This window comes from Salarias fasciatus, chromosome 20 (assembly GCF_902148845.1).
Source record: "Salarias fasciatus chromosome 20, fSalaFa1.1, whole genome shotgun sequence".
Classification (NCBI taxonomy): domain Eukaryota; kingdom Metazoa; phylum Chordata; class Actinopteri; order Blenniiformes; family Blenniidae; genus Salarias; species Salarias fasciatus.
The window spans coordinates 11,391,989-11,411,513 of record NC_043764.1 but is presented as its reverse complement, the minus strand read 5'-3'; the positions used below and the strand labels follow the sequence as shown (position 1 = coordinate 11,411,513).

Sequence of the window (19,525 nt, the reverse complement as noted above, 5' to 3'; positions counted from 1 at the left end):
ATGTTGCAAAGCACGAGTGTAATGTTAATCATACTTGGCATGATCTTACTTTTTTTTTTTTTTCCCCTCTTCTTCACATTGGTCACGTTCATCTGCCAATTGCAATGCAATTATGCAAATCGCAATCCCATGACACATTGCGAGTAGTGTAGAAGGGAGGAGGAGGGGGAGGAGGAGGAGAGAGGGTGTATATCCATGCTCTCCCTAATGAGATTGATGTCCCACCATCTATCAGTGTGGGAACTGCCAGAGAAGAAGCCCAGCATATAGCTCACAATCTCATAGGCTCGCACCACGGGGAAGGGCAAGCGAGGATTTAGTTAGAATTTCCCCGCTCTCCGTTCAAGGCTAACTCTGTTTCCTTCTGTCTCTTCCCGTCTCATCATTCTTATCTTGCTCTCTTACTCACACACGCACGGTCTAATATAATTCCATTTCTGTCTTCTATAAAGTTTCCCCCATTTACACATCCTGCAGGCACCACAAAGAACATTTTGCGATGAAAAGTTTACCTGGAAAATGTCAAGTGCATTTTGGGTTGGATTTATCAGCGCAGTGAAAGGAATTGGTTGTTTACGGTACAGACATCGTACAAAAAAAATCAGAAACGGAGTTTGTGCACGTACGTTTATCATCTATGCATCAGCATCTGTGTGTGTGTGTGCGATTTGTTTGAGTTTGCGCTTGCTTCTTGCACGATCTAAGAGTCTTCATGTAATTACGAGCAGTGAGTGATGTGCTGTCAGACACGATGTCACTCTGCGAATGTTGTTATGATGGAGACAGATGGTAATTTATGAGCGAGCGGTTCGGTTTCTCTTCATATCCTCGGCTCGTTTTCACATATAGGCGCACGTTTCAGCCCCTCATAAACAATCCCAGCCAATAAAGCTGTGAACTTTGAAAATCTTATCGAAACAAATAAAGCGTCTGTTCTTTCAAGTTTGATATAAAAGATTACTTTTTGTACCCCAGTGTTTGGCTTTTTAAAAAATCGTGAGTATTGATGCATTTTTCTGACAGAGCACAGTTTCCGTTCTGTGAAATGTCTAAATCTCGTGTCCTTGATTTGAAGCTCGGAGTTTCTCTTTTGTTGAAATTTGCTGTAACAAAAATGCAGCAAATGACTTGACTTTGTGGATTATTTTGCTCCCAAATCCAATGAGAAATGTGAATTTGTTTCTGTTTCATATGACTTTGACGCTGATGCTATTTGTCTTGTAAGAAAGTAATGAGATCACTCTGCTGCCTCAACCTGGATAAACTGCCTCATCAGCTGTGCTGTTTTACGGCTGTTTTTCTTATTAGAACTTCATTGAATTAATAAATAACTTCATTTTGACACTTTGCTTTGAGTCATTTTGAACATAAGTGCAATGAACATCCACACAGCCCTTCAACTTCATCTATTAAACATTTCCCTGTAACTGATTTCTCTTCTCCTTTTCCTCATCGTCTCCAGCAGAGGAGCCTGTGAAGGGAGTGCGGGGCTTCACGAGAGATCCGTCTCAGCTGCAGGGCTCCATTCTGCAGACCGCGCTCAGAAAAAGCCCCCAGGGCTTTGGGTTCACCATCATCGGAGGAGACCGGCCCGACGAGTTCCTCCAGGTCAAAAACGTCCTTCCAGATGGGCCTGCTGCTCACGACAACAAAATTGCCTCAGGTAACTTCCCCCCCCCCCCCCGCCTTCAGTCATAAAACATATAAATGGGCGCTCCGGTATCTGAAGAGCACACTGCTGCAGCACTTAGACAGTAAGAGTTCGTACCTTAACGTTGAGTTTTAACAGGCGAGAAGGAGGAATCAGGAAGAGGAGTCGTGGACGAGTCAGCTTGTCGTACTTGTAACAGCAGCTTTGCACACGGTTTACATGAGGAATGAGGTTTTTAACCTTGTGACATTGGAGCTTGGCGTCGGCGTCCGTTTGGCACATGATGCAGTTTGTGTACCCCGAGTACACGCAGGCACAAAACACACAGAGCAGGCACCTCATTTTCAAAGTCACATTGCTTCATCGAGGAAAGACAAATGTTTATTAGCTGTGTTTAAAGGGGGCCGATCTAAAAATAGGACACCCGTCAATAATGCACGTGTTCACTTTACGGGTGACACTCAGTTTTTTATGAGCATCCATATATTAGACGTTTAATTAGCCCATATACTTGTCATTTTATGGCTGGAGGGTGACGAGCCTGCTTATCTGGAGAATGTGCGTATTGAGTACAGTAGCCTGAGCGCGAAGCATGTGTGCTGCATATATTAAATGAAAGCCCTCGTCTAAACGGCTCAGCGAAACGGCTTTTATTGTATCGATAAACGCCACAGCCGCGCGCGCGCGCCGTGATTAATGCGAAACGCCTTATGATTAACATTACTGTAATATTGATTGTTGAACCAGCGCAGGTGGTGAGAATCCGCATGTAAGTAGAACAGAGAGTAATTACTCTCAGTGTTTTATTTCCCCGGAGAAGGAGGGTAATTGACTTTAGTAAGACTGTGATTAATTTTATCAGGTTTTAATAGCAAATAGGAGACATTAACAACTTTGTTGGAAGATTTTCTGACTGTAGCAGCATTTATTTATTTTACAAAAGGCAGCTCGTTTCAACTTTGTGATATTTCACGACCCTTGCTGGATTGCGTAGGTTTTGGACAAGTCATCCGAACAATGCGTATTGTGTCTGAGGAGGCACCATATATGGTATGTAGAGCTAATTTCAAGAGTGAAATCTCAGCTGCGGGGAGAGTATCGATTGTGTAGGTGGGCTGGATCCTCCTCTGGGCTTTCAGCCAGCGAGCGAGTCAGCAATTCAGCTAGTTATCCCGGCCTCCATCTCTCGGCCTGGCCAGGGGTGATGAGAGTCTACCCTCTCACAGGGAGATGAAAGGACGAATAGAAAACAGCATGTCAACGATCTTGTTCTTTTTCATGTTCTCTCTCACTCTCCATCAGCAGCCTCCAATCTTCCAAGAAGTTGGACTGAAATACAGATTCCTCTTGTGCAACTCACCTTCGTCATTTCATCACTGTAATGACTGAATCATTAGTGCTTCTTGTATCCCGTAAACCTCAGTTAACTTTAGTTTAAATCAAGATTCTCAGTGGAAAAACACATTTAGTATGTTTGTTAAACAACAAAATGCTATTTCTAAGTGAATTTTCATGAGCAAGCTGCCTAATGTGGATTAGTTATTCCTACTGTGATGCTCTTCCACTGATTTGCAGGCAGGAAGGTGAGGCAGTCTATTGTGAGGCAGGATATGATCTTATAAAGTTTATAAAGGCATCATTTCTGCAACTTTTCTATTTGGAACATATTGAAGGTAAAAGTGACATTTCCCCTCTAAAAAATGGAAGTTGTAGACCTTTTGTTCTGCCCTTTCATTTGTGGTAATTTGATAGGAACGCCACTAAAATAGGATTAAATGAAACAAAGTAAGTCTAAATTGACATTTATTGACATGTTTTCCTGCACTAATGTTCTTAGGCTGCAGAAACAGTGAAAAACATGTGAATTCCATCCACAATTTAATACATAAACAGTTCAAATGGAAGGTAACGCGAAGACCAGTTACGTAAATATAAGATGTGATGGATCAGTTCAGCATCTCGACTCTGTCCTTCCAGGTGACGTGATTGTGGACATCAACGGAACGTGTGTGCTGGGGAAGACTCACGCTGACGTCGTTCAGATGTTCCAGTCCATCCCGGTTAACCAGTACGTGGACATGGTCCTGTGCCGGGGCTACCCGCTCCCCGAGGACTCCAGCAGCAGCGAGGAGGCGTCGGGCGGTCTCTCCACCTCCAAGGACACGTCCCCCTCCCCCTCCACCTCTACGCCGCAGGACCCCCATTACACGGTCCCGGACGGCGGGACCCTTTCCCGACAGACGCTGCCTATGACCAACGGAGGGCGCCACCACCACCACCACTCTCATTCCCACCAGCACCACCACCACCACCACTCCCCCCACAGCCAGGACGGGCCCGAGGCCACGCTGCTGCAGCCGGAGCTGGTGAGCGTCCCCCTGGTGAAGGGCCCCGGGGGGTTCGGCTTCGCCATCGCGGACTGCCCCCTGGGGCAGAAGGTGAAGATGATCCTGGACGCCCAGTGGTGCCGCGGCCTGCTGAAGGGCGACGTCATCAAGGAGATCAACCGGCAGAACGTCCAAACGCTCAGCCACTCCCAAGTGGTGGACATCCTCAAAGACTTACCCGTGGGCAGCGAGGTCAACGTCCTGGTGCTTCGAGGAGGTGAGTCAGTCGAGGGAAACAAAAAAAAAAAAAAAAAAAGAAAAAGTTCATGCTGCTGAGAGCGTGCGCCGTTCCCGTAGATAACCCGCAACAGAGAAATAATCTTTGGAAGCTGCGGCACGGCGGCAGTTAAATCGCTGCGGTCTATTTTAATCTTTTCGGGTTTGCCGTTGAAACAACAAACAGGTGTTAGTGCCCGGAGATACTGTGGTGCTTTAGTCCCACGCATCCCAAATCATTTTAATCCCCACACAGCTTTGTGTCACCTGTTGTCGCTCTCCGTTTCAGATCAGCCCGTCGTAAAGCCATAAGTCAAACAACAGACCCGCGCAGCCAGTTTCCTCTCCTGCAGGAGAAAGTGACACGGCTACGACGTTTGATCACTCAGAACAGCTGAATGTAACACGCGTTCTGTTGTAATTCATAAGTAACAGGATGGATTGTGGCGTTCCGGAAGTATTTCTCGGACCCACAGACCCTCCCGTGGTTAAATAAAGCAATTTCACGCTCCGGTCCCCAGCAACTCTGCATCATTCGCCATGCATCTTCCCAAACAGGGAGGAAGTCGTGCTTAGTCACATGGCGAGCTGTGCCGGGAAGGTGTAAAGAGGTGGCTGTTTTGGTGATTCACTCTGCCTGGGAGGGGGGGCAGGAGAGGCAGAGGCTTGGTGGATAATCATTGCCTTTTTTCTTACTTCATACTTTCTCAGATTTGTTCCTTTTTTTTTTTTTGCCTTTTGCTGCAGTGCAGTAGCCTAGATTTGAGACATCAGAGTTGCACCCTACATATCAGATGTGCTCAGCTGGGTTCTGCTCGAGGCTCCAGGGGTTTGTTGCGTGTACACAAGAGTGTGTGTGAGCATCCATGTTTGCTGTTCTGCCAACTTCATATGCATTTTTTAATGGCAAATGTGCATACATTGGCTTTTTTTATTTATTTATTTTTTTTTTTAAGAGCAGGAGATCACAGCTTTCCAGGACTAAAAGGAGCAGCGCTGCAGGGCTTCCCCGAGGTCGCCCATAAACTGGGATTAGGTTGGGCTTTACTCCCAGCCAGTGGCTAGAACTCCCCTCTGATGACAGCCGCGGAGAGAAATGAAACAGGAAATTATTTGGCCCTGCTCCCTGCTTTGGATTTAGATGTGAAAATGAGACGGAGTTCCTTTCCCCACGGGACACACACTACACTCGGTCTATGATGTGAGACAGCCATGGGGAAATACTCTATTATATTAATATTTTAGAAAAAAAAACTAGGAAATATATATTTTTCAAAGTGTTCAATAATTGTGCCACTTCTGTGGAATAATGCTAGTCAATAGGCATCAAACTGACCACAAATGTGACCAATTCTAACATTTACCATCCAGAAGACTGACCAAAATGAATCATTTATTCACTGAATTCTGTAAAAGATTATTTGCATATTATTGAATACTATCATTGTTCCAAATAATGCAATATGAAGTGTACCTTAACTACAACAACTTCTCCTACTGCGTTACTTTAACTACAAAAGAAGACTTAACCAAACATGGTCACTTGCCTCATAAAAGATTTTTTGGTTGTTTTGATGCAGTTTAGAATGAGATGAGCTCCAGAGAGGAGAGTTTACAGTTTTTTCTGTCTCTTATGTCTATAATGTAGCAAACAGATGGCAGGTTTATCCCAGTGGACAGCAGGTTATGGCTTATGGTCATTTCAGTGTCACCCATCCTGTAGTTACAAGTAAAAAAAAAAAAGTAAATGGTGCTACTTGAAACTACTGCCCCCTACTGGTAAAATTGCATTCTGACTGATTTTGTTAGCTGGAGAGAAAAGCAGGACAAAAAAACTGTTACAAAACCTCTTTCTAAGTGACTAAGTAGAGGAAAAACGTGCTGAGTCCACATCAGAGGTGGGAGTGGATCCAGTGTGACGCTCTAAATCTGAAGGTCGCTGCAGAGAAGGAACACACAATCTACGCTCACTCTCATGTGTCTGATATCAACCCAGTGTTTCTGTTTTCCCACTGATCTGACTTTACTCTGCACTTCTGCCTCTCTGCTCACAGGTCAGACATCCCCCGTGAAATCACTGAAACCTGTAAGTCCAGACCATTTCTTTTTTTAAGTGTATTTGTACGGTGAAGTAAACGGCATGGAGTGCTTCTGAATTATTAAACATGAAGGTTTTAACTTTTGTCCTGGTTACCCACAAGCCCCCTGCAAGCGTGTGTGTGTGTGTGTGTGTGTATTGTGGTAACTGTTGTTAGCTACATTATTCAGAGAGCCCACATTAGCCAGGCCGTTATTTCTGGAGCTGCATGTGGGTAAATATGCTGGCTCCTGGCAAACGGCAACTTAACATCCCTCTGCGTATGGGTGTTTAAGACGAGATGCCATGTTCAACAGCTTGTTCCCGTGCTGCTCCTCCATGCTGCACTCCTAAAATAGCGAGGAGCTGAGGCAGCAACAGGATTACTCATCCTGTTTCATTGCTTAGAGACGTTCGTTCCGTGTGGATGCACGAGTTTGAAAAATTACAACAAAGTCTTAATAATGACTTGTTAATGATGATTAAAAATGATTTTCAACTGGTTTGAGAAACAGTTTTGCGTGAGCCTCATTCATGACGAACGTCTTTCTGAGCTCATGGCTGATCTCGTTGCTTGTCTCCGCTCTGATGTCTTATTGCAGTGCACAGCTCCCATGTCGCATGCTGTATCCCAGCCAACTCCGCACCAAGCACCTCATCCTGTATCCCAGCAAGTGTCCCATCCGTCCTCTCAGCCCATAATACAGCAGCAGCAGCAGCAGCAGCCGCCACCGCCACAGCAGCAGCACCGACAGGAGATGATCAACAGCACAGAGACCCTCAGTCAGCCAGAGGCGCCGCCCAACCCGCTTCCTTTCGGAAACAACACCCTGCGTTCGTCTTCGCCCAAACCAGATGCGTCGGAGCTCTACCTCAAGTCCCGGGCCATGTTGGAAAGCAAGCGTATGTATACACAACCAGAATGTGCAATACAACTGTGTGTTTTTAAATATTTCTGAGTATAACTTATCTTTTGGACAAGAGAAAACAGTGATGCCGCTTATAAGTTCTTCAAACATGAAGACAGACGGGCTGATGTTAAATTCACAAGCGAGTAAAGGAATCCTAACATCGGAGAAGCAACAGCCAGCTTGAGAGAATGTCCAGACAATGAATTTTAAATGAGGCATGAAAGTTTAAATTTGAACCATTCTCCTCTGGAAAACTTACAGCCTTCAATAATTCACTTCTTTTAGCTCCATATGTCGAAACAAGGGCCAGAGTTTTATCTTAGGGAATAATATCTAACGTTAGGCAGCTAAAGATGGATTGTGTGTGTAATGGTGTAACTTTTTACTCATGATGTATGGTGTATTTATTTAACGCCTGATGCTCACCCTGGCTTTGGTTGCTGGTTCGAAGCCTCTGTGTTGTTTCATATGTTAGATGGACACACAAGCAGTGCATTTGATTTATGTTCACTGTTGGGAATGTTGGTTTGTAAAGTAACTGATGATTACTGAAAACAGTTTTAGTGCTGCAGAGCTGCGTTTCATTTTTTCCAACTTTACTGAGTCAACTGTTTCATCACACACGGTTATTATGGAGGATTGTTACTTTTGTCATAAAAGCTATACGACCCTGTTCTGCTATTTTAGCTGAATGCTAGCGTTAGCCAAAATGTAGCATTACCCTCAACCTGTTGCCTCCAGTTATTGTTTCACCAAACTCCTGTTCACAACATCACTCCGAAACTAAATATGACCGGGACATTAGCTTGTGTCTGCAGTAGCTTTGTTGGACTCACGGTCCTAAATAACTTTTCTTTGAATAAATTCTAACATCCACATCTGCACGGTGCTGAAAGCTCAGCTAATGTGTTACAGCAACACTCCAATAAGAAAAACACGTCTTACTTTACCAAGTAATAAGTCGACTACGTTTAAAAAAATGAAAAGGAAAAGGTTTGACATTGGATATCTTTTTTCCTGTTTACAGCTCCTAATACCAAGGACCTGGATGTGTACATCAAAAGAAACCAGGAGTCGGGATTTGGCTTCAGAGTGCTCGGAGGCGAGGGACCAGATCAGCCGGTAAGTCGCAGCCCTGCACATCCGGAGTTAACCCTCAGGTGCTGCAGAGCAGCTGCGAGACACCATGTTTGAAGTGCTTAAATGATAATTAAATGCTGTGGGGATGACAAGGAGTTAGGATGTCAAAAAAAAAAAAAATAAATAAAATCCAACAAGTCTCAGTTTGGTTTCACCACATGACGGGGATTTGTGTTGCCTATCTGCCATAATTCCACCCAGTCTGGCTCAGATCAGTCACTCTCGCTCATCCGCTCGCTTCCACTTCCACAGGTGTACATCGGCGCCATTGTGCCGCTCGGCGCCGCCGAGAAGGACGGGCGCTTGCGGGCGGGGGATGAGCTGCTTTGTATCGACGGCGTGCCGGTGAAGGGCAAATCCCACAAGCAAGTGCTGGAGCTGATGACCAACGCCGCCCGCAACGGCCAAGTGATGCTGACAGTCCGACGGAAACTCTCACACGCAGGTAGACGCTGCGTTTGAATAATCAGCTTTGCATTCTTCTCAGGGCTCTCGAAGTATTTCTTGCTTACTCTCCTGGTTCAGATCAGTATGCTGGAGGAGATCCTCCGAGCAAACACTTTGATCTGGGATTTTTCCACTAATCCTTTAAATTTGTTCTGGATGACTTTCCTTCCTGAAAATCTGAATAAATGAAATTCACACACACAAAAAAATAAATAAATAAGAAAAGGCTTTAAGAGGACTCTTATAGACCAACATTTTTCTGAAGAGAAAAATAAAGTTTTGAAAGAGATTTACTTTATTTGATCGCAGTAGAAGCAATGACAGTTCTCCTTTCAGATCGAAACAGGAAGAAAAGGGAAAACAGAAAAACAAGGCGGCTTGCTCTCTGTTTATCTGTCAAGGCTGACTGGAGCGTTGTGTGAAGGGCAGTGAAGATCAGATCAAGTGGTAGCAACCATTTACATCTCAAAGGAATGGAGAGGGAGAAAAATATGATACCAAGCCTTCTCTCTGAACGGTACATAATGCCGCTGCATTTGAGCCGGTTCACCCCCACAAATTGGTACTCCACGAATACTACAAGCTCTTTTTTTGAAATTACTTTGCTGTTGTATGCATCGCAGCAGCTTTGATCACACCGTAGACATTGAGCATCAATCATGTAGGGGGGGGGGGGGGGGGGGGGTTTGTGCCTTCAAAGCAGGGGGTTGAGAGAGAGATTACCTCATGCGGGCTTATAAAACCGAGACTCAGCAAAACAAGCACACAATGTAGGGGAGATTGAGGTAGATCGACTTGTGGTGTGAATTACAAACTGTGAAAGGCTTTTCATATCAAGTGCAGATCTGAGGAGGCTTTTCTGCGACGGAACATTTTTCATGCTGAATAATGTAAACACTGCAAAAAAAAAAAGAATCGCTGTCTTTCTGAAGGCACTGGCGTATTTATAGAAAGGGCTGAACAAGAACACGCTCAGATTTCATTCCCATCCATCTATCCTCCGCACAGCTTTATGAGGTATTGGAGACGACTCCAGCTGGCAGCCGGCAGAGACAGGATCCACACTGGACAAGTCACCCATCCATCACAGAGGCAGACGACGACACGCACGCACATTCACACCCACAATCAAATTAGAGTGACAGATAAATCTCAAACACATGTTTTTTTGAACTGTGTTTCTTGACTCCCACTGACTCTCAGCCCTCAAACCACCCAGGAAGGACATTTGGCGTAACACCTGTGATAAATAAAACAAGTGGATTGAAGAATCTGGAAGGAAGCGTTCAAATTGTGACCGTCTGCATGTAGCTTTAGTCCAAGTTTGCCGTTTCTCACAATGTTCCTGTTTGGCTTTTGTTTCTCAGACGGCGGCAGGGAGGAGGACGGCAGCCAGCAGCCCCAGCAGGTCGCATCTGCCATGGTCAACAGCTCCCCCAAAACGCCCCGCGGCGAGGCGGCCAGCGCCGTCCAGCCGGCGCAGGCCGCTCGACCCGAGTGCTTTGATGTCACTCTGCAGCGCAAAGACAACGAGGGCTTCGGGTTCGTCATCCTCACATCAAAGAACAAGCCCCCACCTGGAGGTGAGAAATAAATAGAAAAATCATCCAAGGGGTTGTTTTCAATTTCCTGAAAGCCCGCGGAAGATGAATTAAATAACAAGCAGGGATGAAACTGAACGTCTCAACGCGGATATAACGGAAATCTTCCAGTGGAAGCACAAATCAGAGAATTTAACAAGCCTTTAATTCCTCCTACATCAAACTGTTGCCCGATAAACATGGGAAATATGAGCAAACAGATCATTTAGTTGTAGAACAGACGGATTTATTTGGATTTCATTGCTGTCCAAAAGTATGAAATGTGTGTGTATTTCCGAAGAGCTAGCTTTGTCTGGTGATTTCTCATTATTACTCTAATGTCGGGAAGCTCATGTGATACATTAGTGAATGTTGTCTGTGATTGGACAGCAGTGCAGCAGAAGTCCCGGGGGCCACTTTAACAGCTATATGAGCACAAAGCTCAATCTCCCTGCTTTCTGGTAGTGTTTGAAATCATGAGCTACCCTAAGCAGTCTGGGCGTTATGGGAATGAGAAGTACGCATAAAAAAATCCTATCATCAGTGACAGTATAGGAACTATAAGGGTAACGCTGGTGTTAATATTGCCCCTATTAATGTAATTAGCCTCTGGAATAGCAAAGCAATTATGAATTATTCATTTGATTGAGCTGCGGCTCGCAGCCGGAGAGTGAAAGAGCAGGAAAGATCTCCATATCAACTGGTGCTGGGAGCGCATCTTTTTTTTTTTTTCTTTTTTCTCAGAGCTGGAGTTTATTTGTCAAAACCACACCGAGCCAGTGCAAGAAACAGACTTCTAATTAGATTCGATCTTTTATGAGAAGCTTTACAGAATTAAAAGAAATGATAAATTAGCAACTGATTTAATGCATTCAGATCTTCTCCACATGTTTGTTGTTGAAGTCGGTTTTTGAACACGCGGGCAGGGAAAAATGTGAACAGCTGTTCACCCTCATTCATTTTGTTTACTTCTCTCGTACAGTTATACCTCACAAGATCGGCCGGATCATTGAAGGCAGCCCTACAGATCGTGTAGGCCAGATGAAAGTGGGGGATCGGATCTCGGCTGTGAACGGCCTGTCCATCATGGATCTGTCCCACAACGACATCGTTCAGCTCATCAAGGACGCCGGCAACTCAGTCACGCTCACTGTTGTGCCCGAGGATGGTGAGTTGGTGTGGATAAAGTCTTGCCTCCATTAGAGGGATTTCTTGCGAGAGTGTCAAAAATATTTGCTGGAGAGACGATAACGGGAATGTTGATTTGCCGGGTGTTTGTACAGACAGCGCTCCTCCATCTGGAACAAATTCAGCCAAGCAGAGCCCTTCAGCACAGCACAGAGCTGTCGGCCAGCAGCCTCCCAGCTACTCAGACAGGTACTCCCGTGCACGTGCACGTGCACGCACCCACTCCCATACACGCACCGCCATTCACACAAGCCTACACATATCCCGCTCAATTCCCAGGTCCACTGGAGACAGTCGAACACAGGTTCTGTCACTTCAACCACAAATTAGCCTCCATCCGCTCAAAGCACCTCTGGCTTATTGCTGCAGCGTGGCCCATTAACATCTCTTCTGGACTGCACACATCTTGTTATCCGAAAAGACAGAAAAATCCTCTCACGGTCACTCTTTGGATGGCGAAGTAAAGGAAACGAGTCAGATTAACAGGCAGTCTTGCTTCTGCTTTGATCTTCCCGTTTTTTTTTTTTGTTTTTTTTTTTTAAACAAGATTACCTGTGTCAGGCTTTCTAATGCATTGCTGCAACTGCAATTCGCCACCGTGGGTTTTTTTGCCATCAGACGCTCTGTTTCAGTGCTGGTGAGCATGTAGACCTCAGTCCATTCCTCAGAAACTCGCTTCTTCCCCGCATGCCTGGGATCAGCTCCGGCTCAGATATGAGCTGAGGCTGTCCGCAGCGTGAAGTGTGTAACTTCTTTTCAGTGCCGGAGCCGCTAAGAATTCCTCGACACTTTGGATAGTGTGTCAGCACAGCTAAGTTCCCCACAAAGGCATTGTAATGAGCTCTGGGAAGCATTAAAGTATGTCCCTGTTATCTGTCGCCGGGATGTAAAAGCTACATGGCTCTTTGAAGGATTTGTGTGTGTGTGTGTGTGTGTGTGTGTGTGTGTGTGTGTGTGCGCGTGTGTGTGTCCATGCTGCTGTAATGAGGGAATGTTGAATGTGTTCAAAGTGGACAAAGTAAAGCTTTTTTTTTTTTTTTTTTTCTATTTTATACTTTGTTTCAACAGAAGAGAGCAGATGTCCCTTACAAATACAAGCACAGTTTTCTGATCTATAGGAAAAGAAATAACCAGCATAAATAAAGTACACCCCATACAGGGTATAACATACAGGAAACATCTACATCAGCACTTTTTTTAACCAAAAAAAACAACTTTCAAAATGTGATTGTGTGAAATGTGAATTATCCTTGCAGCAAAAATAACATAACAATTTGGAAGAAGTGACAATTGTAATGATATGACGCATCTGTCATTATGCACACATTTCCCATAATTAACCCAGCTAGGTGTGTAGGGGCCTGGAGTTGGTGCCAGTTTAAGGCAGGTAAATGACAGTGTGCATCCAGGGAGGCCTGCAATTCAGATACTGAACACAGAGAATCGATTACCCACACACACTTTCTCATTGGAGCAACCGGTTTACCAAACATGCAGTTTTAGAATACCCGGGGATACCAGGAATCAAACAGGGGTCTTCTGGCTGCAAGACAAAAGTGCCAAATTTGAATCGTATACCATTTTTGTTTGTGTTCTTCCCTGGTAGGAACAGTGACTCTGAGGTGAGAAGCCTACCAAGAGAGATGGAAAATCTCATCGTCTCGGGTCCGAAGCAGGTGAGACCAAAACCAAAGCTGGAGTTTTTAACTGTGCTTTTAGTGTCATCCGGCACAGCTATGCAGGGGAATTTCTTTATTCTAGATTTAACAAATTCATCCCCAGAAAGGGAATGAGTTCGCATTAAGTGTGTCAGTAGGTGAAACTTCTGTTCTTGTTGTTGGACCTCAGGGATGCTTTGTGGTGGAGCTGGAGCGCAGCCAGCGGGGCTTCGGCTTCAGTCTGAGAGGAGGTAAAGAGTACAACATGGGTCTGTTCATCCTGCGACTGGCCGAGGACGGGCCTGCTCTGAGAGACGGGAGGATACACGTGAGTCATTATAATCCTCTATATCGATCCTCCGTATTCTTCAGGTGGTAGTTCTTTTGCCTCTGTTTTAACTTACGAATGGTTGCAAAGCGGTGGAGGTGATCTCAGTTAAAAACAGAGAAAAAAAGTAATTCAGACCTTTAACAGGGGGTTACTCGTGTAAACCAGTAATCACAGACGCACGTTCTCACTCCTAACAGCAATTTAAATTCACCTCATAACCCAGTCAGCGTTTTTCTAAGTGAGAGCTTCACCACACCGCCCCACCAGCTCCCACGCTGCAATTAGTCTCCTGTCAAGTTGACTTTGTGGTTATTGGATTTTAAATTGAAATCTAGTAGGTTTTGATGTATGATCTGCAATTGTTGTTACACTTGAGGATTTGCTGTAAAGCTTATTTTAATAATTTCAATTAGTCTCCATTACACTTTCAACCAATACAGTTATGAATAGATGTGTTTTAGACGTCCATCTGACTCCCACTCTTTACCTCTCGCATGTAAAGTGCACGTTTGGGGAGTTTGGGAGGAAATCTGTTTTACTACACCACCATGCAATCTGCGCATAAAAATGAGGAGAAAATACAACTCGGAAAAATAATACATGTCTTTTTGAACTCACACTGCATTTTGTGGTGGAGCCGAATGCTCAAGGTTGATAAAAGATGGATTATGCCGGCCTTGCAGGTTGGGGATCAGATTGTGGAGATCAATGGCGAGGCCACGCAGGGCATCACGCACACCCGAGCGATCGAGCTGATCCAGGCCGGGGGAAGTAAAGTCCATCTTCTGCTCCGACCGGGTCAAGGATTGGTCCCAGATCACAGTGAGTTACTGCAGAGAACTGCATGCACATTGTCCGAATAATTATCATATTAGTCGTTCCTATAGAGAAGCTCTTGAATGGATATGCTTGATGGCAGGAAGCTGAGTTAATTCATTTTCATGCATGTGTTGCAAGCTTTTCTCTTGACCTTTCTCTCCTCTCATTCTGTCTCTGCTTACTCAGATTACTCCTTGTGCTGTTTAACTGCCTTGCCTTCTCTGTTCTTCTGCAAATGCACGGCTCTCTATTTCTACCTATTTATCTCTTCCTCCTATAGGTCAGAACTCTTCTTCCACCCTGTGCTTCTACATGAAACCAGAGCATCACTAAAGGCCTCACTGCTTTTCTTGGTCTGTCCCTAATAACCTTGGTAAACCTTGTACCTCCTACTTTTGCCTTTGACTTCTCCTATAAAAGTGATTCACATCGGCGATTTAGGCATTCTCTATCACTGACTTCATACCTGTAATCAGTCTGAAATACATCAGTTACTTGTGGCTCAGTAAACACCTGATGTTAAATAAGTAGACTATATTTCGAAGGGCTAAACTAAAGCAGTGAGTCCTAAAAGAACAAACAGACCTGCAGGAGCATTAGTAGGCTTTAAAGCTGAGGCGCTATTCTTTTAAGGGTGCTACACAGCCCTGGATGCCACTGAACACACACCTCATCCTGAGCGTGAACGATAGCGGCGACGCAGAAATGTCTTTAAACAGATGTTGATCAAACAAGTGGAAAAGGGATCTGTGTGCTTTCACTGGCATCAACCTGTCAATGGACCAAATTTCAATGAGTTCTATGAGTTCTATGAGGTTCTTTTTTTTTTTTTTTTTGGCTCCTAGAATTCCAAAAGCTCATTTTGGCTCCACTAAGTCCATCGCTCCTCTTTTTCTCTCCATTTTTTCCTGCTGCATATATCTGCTCTCAGTAACAGCTGCATAGTTTTTATCAGTTCAGGGGTAAAGTTGAAATGTCCACACTGGGTGAAATCTAGCACCTTTTCATTGATGAGAATGTGATAAATATCCCATTCAGTGTAGATATTTAGGGGGATTTAAGAAGAGCTGTGGGTTTATTATAGTATTAAAATTACATTTGTTGATGACTACTTACTTTCAGACATATGAACATCTTTATATGCATACTTTATTATATTTGCATATGCTTACTATAATTTTTCTTGTACCAGAAAGGACGTGTGAAGGTCTTCACCCTGACCTTTCACACACTCAGAATTATACAAGTGGATTTGGCTACACTCCTACCGTGACAGAGATGAGCCTGTAAAAAGGGTTTTATTACCCTCTTACTAGACTTGCAGGCTCCCTTTTCATCAAGCTAGTTTACACAGTGTACATTACACACACACAGTTTATTATGTACATGCACAAATGTTGATGCACATGCACAGATCTAAGTGGGCTCAAACATGTCGTTACAGATTCAGACAACTGAAATCACTACAACAAAGATCAAGACACACACAAATGAACAGCTCTCCAGATGATCACACCAATCATTTTATTGCTATGATTGAACAAAAGTAGTTTCATTGCAGAAAGGGAGCCAGCTGAAAAACGTGTCCAAAAAATAGGAAAAGATAATGCTTCTGCATGACAAGTTGATATATTTGTTCATTTTTGCAGATTAACAAAATATCTCCCAATGAGATATTTTAGCTTCGGCAGTTTATTTTATTCAATTTTTTTTTTTTTTTTTTGAGTATATGCATTTTTTGCTGAGCTACATTTGTTGTTACTGTTGTTGCTGCTTGCTTCTCAGGTTCAAAGGACAAAGTAACCATTCCAACCTCAAGCTTTCCCAGACTCTCTGCATCTGACGGCCCGTCCTCTCCGGCGTCTCCATCCTCTGTCTCCCTCTCTACCTCGGAACTGTCTCCTTCTTCGCCCAAAGTATCCGCGCCTGACGAGTTCTCTGGGGGAGACGCCAGGGTTTCCGGCTCGCCCGGCGCTGGCCACGAGCATGGCAGGCAGGCTAACAGATCGAGAGGACAGCAGCTCGCTCATCACGGCCAGAAGCTCGCCACCAGCCCGAGCGCCCAGCCCGGCAAAACAAGCAGGGGTGACTCAAAGCCTGGAAGTCCCAAAAAGGCCAGCGACGGACGGACGGATCGCGTCCAGCGCTCTCAGAGCCCCCGCAAAACATCTCGAGGCCACAGCGGGTCACTGGAGGACGTGAATAAAGAGAAGAGAGCTCAAGGGCAGAGAGACTACCACTCCACTAGTCCAAGGAAGGGCTACAGGGTGGAGCAGGACCCTGCCGCGCCTGTGAGGAACCCGGAAGAGCCTCACAGCCCCAGACGCCCGGCGGGCCAGCAGCCCAGCACCGCCGCTAGAGAGGAGAAGGACTGGAGGTACAAGGAAGATGACGCAACTTACTGGCAAGAGAGAGCGCCGGCAGAGAGTGGGGACAGAAGCTGGGGGTCTGGCGAGCGACACAAAAAGGGAAAAAGGGCCGAGCAAGAGGCGTCGGCGCCAAAGTCCATCTCCCAGGCGTACAGGGACAGGGCGGGGTCGGATGCCGATAACGGCACGCTGAACAAAAGGAGCGGGAAAGAGAGAAGCGATAAAGATTATCAAGAGGGCAAGTACCAGGGGTCAGCCGAGGAAATGAATAGAAAGGATCCCAGAGGTTCGAGCAGTAGCATTCAGGACCCCGGTGTTAATGGGACCACCAAGAAGGCTCCCATCACCCCCGGCCCATGGAAGGTTCCCAGCTCGGCCAAGATCCAGTCCCAAGTGGACACAAGCTACGCGGATATCTGAGAACCTGGATCGTTGCACATACGAAGAGCAAGCCGAGCCTCTGAGAGACGGACACTCACCACAGGAGGACTGAATTTCCTGACATAGCAGATCACTGTGTAACCAGCAACATAGCTTCTCATCGCTTTTTTTTTTTAATTTTTTTTCACCCAGTTTGCCTCAGTCAGTTTGCATCAGGCCGCCGACGTCGGATCTGACGCGCGTGCTTGTTACCTAACGGAGTATTAGTAGTGTTAGAAAAAAAAAAAGTGCGGACTGGTTTGTGTGTAGCAGGTTCTGAGCGTGATTTCTGAAGTGACTCTGAAGTTCATCATGTGCCAATCAGAAGACTCCGGCTAGAAAGAAGCTGATCGTAATTGCACTCACTGTGAGACTCTTTGTAGGTAATTGGATGAACTGCTTCCCACGTCTTGCCCACCTTGATGAAGGATCTTACATTTTCTTGTCACTTTGAAGGTTTTGAAGGCACACCCATGCAATCACACGGCTTTTTCTTCCAGATTGATTCACTGTCTCAAATGGATTAAGAGAGAAAAATAGAGACTGGTGGGGTTTCTCCTCAAATACACGAAATCGGTGTCTTCGAAGTCATTTAATGTCTGTTTTCAGAGTTTTTGAACCATGTGACTGCTTTCATTGTGAAAACACGAATCCCTTGAGCTTACCACAGGGTGGGAAAACTGACCCTGAAGCTTTATATGCATCAACCATCAGACCAGATACTTGTGGTTATAGTTCTAATGTTTGTTACCTGTGTGTTGATAATGAAGCATAATGTAATTTATTGAAAATTATATGTAAACAAAAGCAGTTAGTACACGTTATCCATGATGCGTCATTCAACTCAATGTGGACTTGAAAAAAATAGAACGTGTAGATAATCATCACCACCTAAAAATACCACGATAAAATCTGCACTCTATACATTGTTTCATGATCTGTAAAACAGTCACGGGAGCTGACTCATAATGTTGTTGACTGTTTGCGGCTCTGTATCTTTAGGTCCTCCAGCTATATATGTGTGTGTGTGTAAACAAGCTGAATGGTAAGCCTATGTATTTTCGATATTGCTGTAGCATCAACTATACTTAATCATATATTATTTAAAGAAGGATCAGATATAAAGACACGTAATTCAGAAGGATTGATTAACAGAGAGCCTGATTGTAAGAAGTGATAACTCTGCCTTTGACCTATTTAAACCTCTATCAGATATCTGTATTTTTATCATCATATGTAGGCACAAAAATGAATTATTTTCTTCATCCGAACCCCAAAAATCTATTTTTTGATTCTTGAATTAATGAAGTATATCATCTATGATGTAAGTGGTATAATATTGATATGATATTTTTGCTGAATTGTCTGTGTCATAAACCAAGCCAGACCCTCAAAGGATTCAGTTAATTTTCCACACTAGGAGGAAGGAACGCATGCTCAACTCAGCATGCTGCTCTTTTGTGGTTGCACATATTTCATAATGTGAAAATGTCTGCGCTGCTTCTTTGGGAGTCTGCCTTGGAAATTACAAGCTGGTCAGATTGAATCAAAGCATGATTTAATTCATGCGTGTTTCAAGAAAACTATGTTTATTGGCATCTGCTTGTGCTCTCTGAAGACAAAATGTAGCCTCGTTTTACTGTGTCTACTGTGGAGTACAGCGACATCTAGTGGTTTATTCACTGCTCTTCCCAAAACAAGCTTGTACTGAAACAGCCTGCCCGTTGAAGGATGTAAACATACATCTGATCGATCTGTGACACCACTCAATAATTTATTGTTAATATGACGGGCTACTGTATGATTTACTGTTCATGCTATTACCATGTATGATACTGTGGCCTTGCATTACTTCAACATTTATATATAAATATTAAAAAAAATAAACATATCTTTTAGTTTTTGACATCACCATAGTTGTAAATGTTTATAAATTGTACAGCACCTGTATAAATATTTGCCTTCATGCAGACAAACAAATCCTCTGTAAATCGTTTCATTATTTTTTTAAGGGAACTGAGAGGAAATGATATATTATATTAAAAAAAATAGGTGAAAATAAATCTGGTCATGGCATTCTGTTCATGCACTGATAAATAAAGGTTTACTGATTAAACATGAATAAGGCTTTTTGTTTTTTTATTTTTTATTTCCCCCCCCTATTAGAACAACGTACACGATAGTCTTAAACTTCATTGTAACAGACCCCGATTTGAGTCTAACTTGTGGCATGACTTGTTGTGTTCTCCCTTTATGCAGATTTGACTAAAGTGACAGATTGGTCGTTTTTGAAAACAGAATTTAAAGTGAAAGTATGAGTCGAAGAGAGAA

General features: G+C 44.2%; 1 protein-coding gene across 4 annotated transcripts in view; it reads left to right on the top strand.

Moving 5' to 3' along the window:
• magi3a (membrane associated guanylate kinase, WW and PDZ domain containing 3a) overlaps positions 1–19,301 on the top strand; it is a 111,568-nt gene extending 92,267 nt beyond the window's left edge. Inside the window, exons 9-22 of one of the 4 annotated variants that reach the window (XM_030119739.1) lie at positions 1,463–1,663; positions 3,629–4,255; positions 6,309–6,340; positions 6,934–7,234; positions 8,270–8,364; positions 8,635–8,827; positions 10,197–10,412; positions 11,392–11,577; positions 11,693–11,786; positions 13,204–13,273; positions 13,446–13,583; positions 14,270–14,408; positions 14,686–14,758; positions 16,191–16,296. In XM_030119739.1, coding sequence (XP_029975599.1) covers positions 1,463–1,663; positions 3,629–4,255; positions 6,309–6,340; positions 6,934–7,234; positions 8,270–8,364; positions 8,635–8,827; positions 10,197–10,412; positions 11,392–11,577; positions 11,693–11,786; positions 13,204–13,273; positions 13,446–13,583; positions 14,270–14,408; positions 14,686–14,738 — 2,345 coding nt within the window. In that variant the 3' untranslated portion in view covers positions 14,739–14,758; positions 16,191–16,296. Of the gene's footprint in view, positions 1–1,462; positions 1,664–3,628; positions 4,256–6,308; positions 6,341–6,933; positions 7,235–8,269; positions 8,365–8,634; positions 8,828–10,196; positions 10,413–11,391; positions 11,578–11,692; positions 11,787–13,203; positions 13,274–13,445; positions 13,584–14,269; positions 14,409–14,685; positions 14,779–16,190 lie in introns of all 4 variants that reach the window. The other 3 variants (XM_030119738.1, XM_030119735.1, XM_030119736.1) reach the window with 3 other exon arrangements.
• The last annotated feature ends 224 nt before the right edge of the window (positions 19,302–19,525 follow it).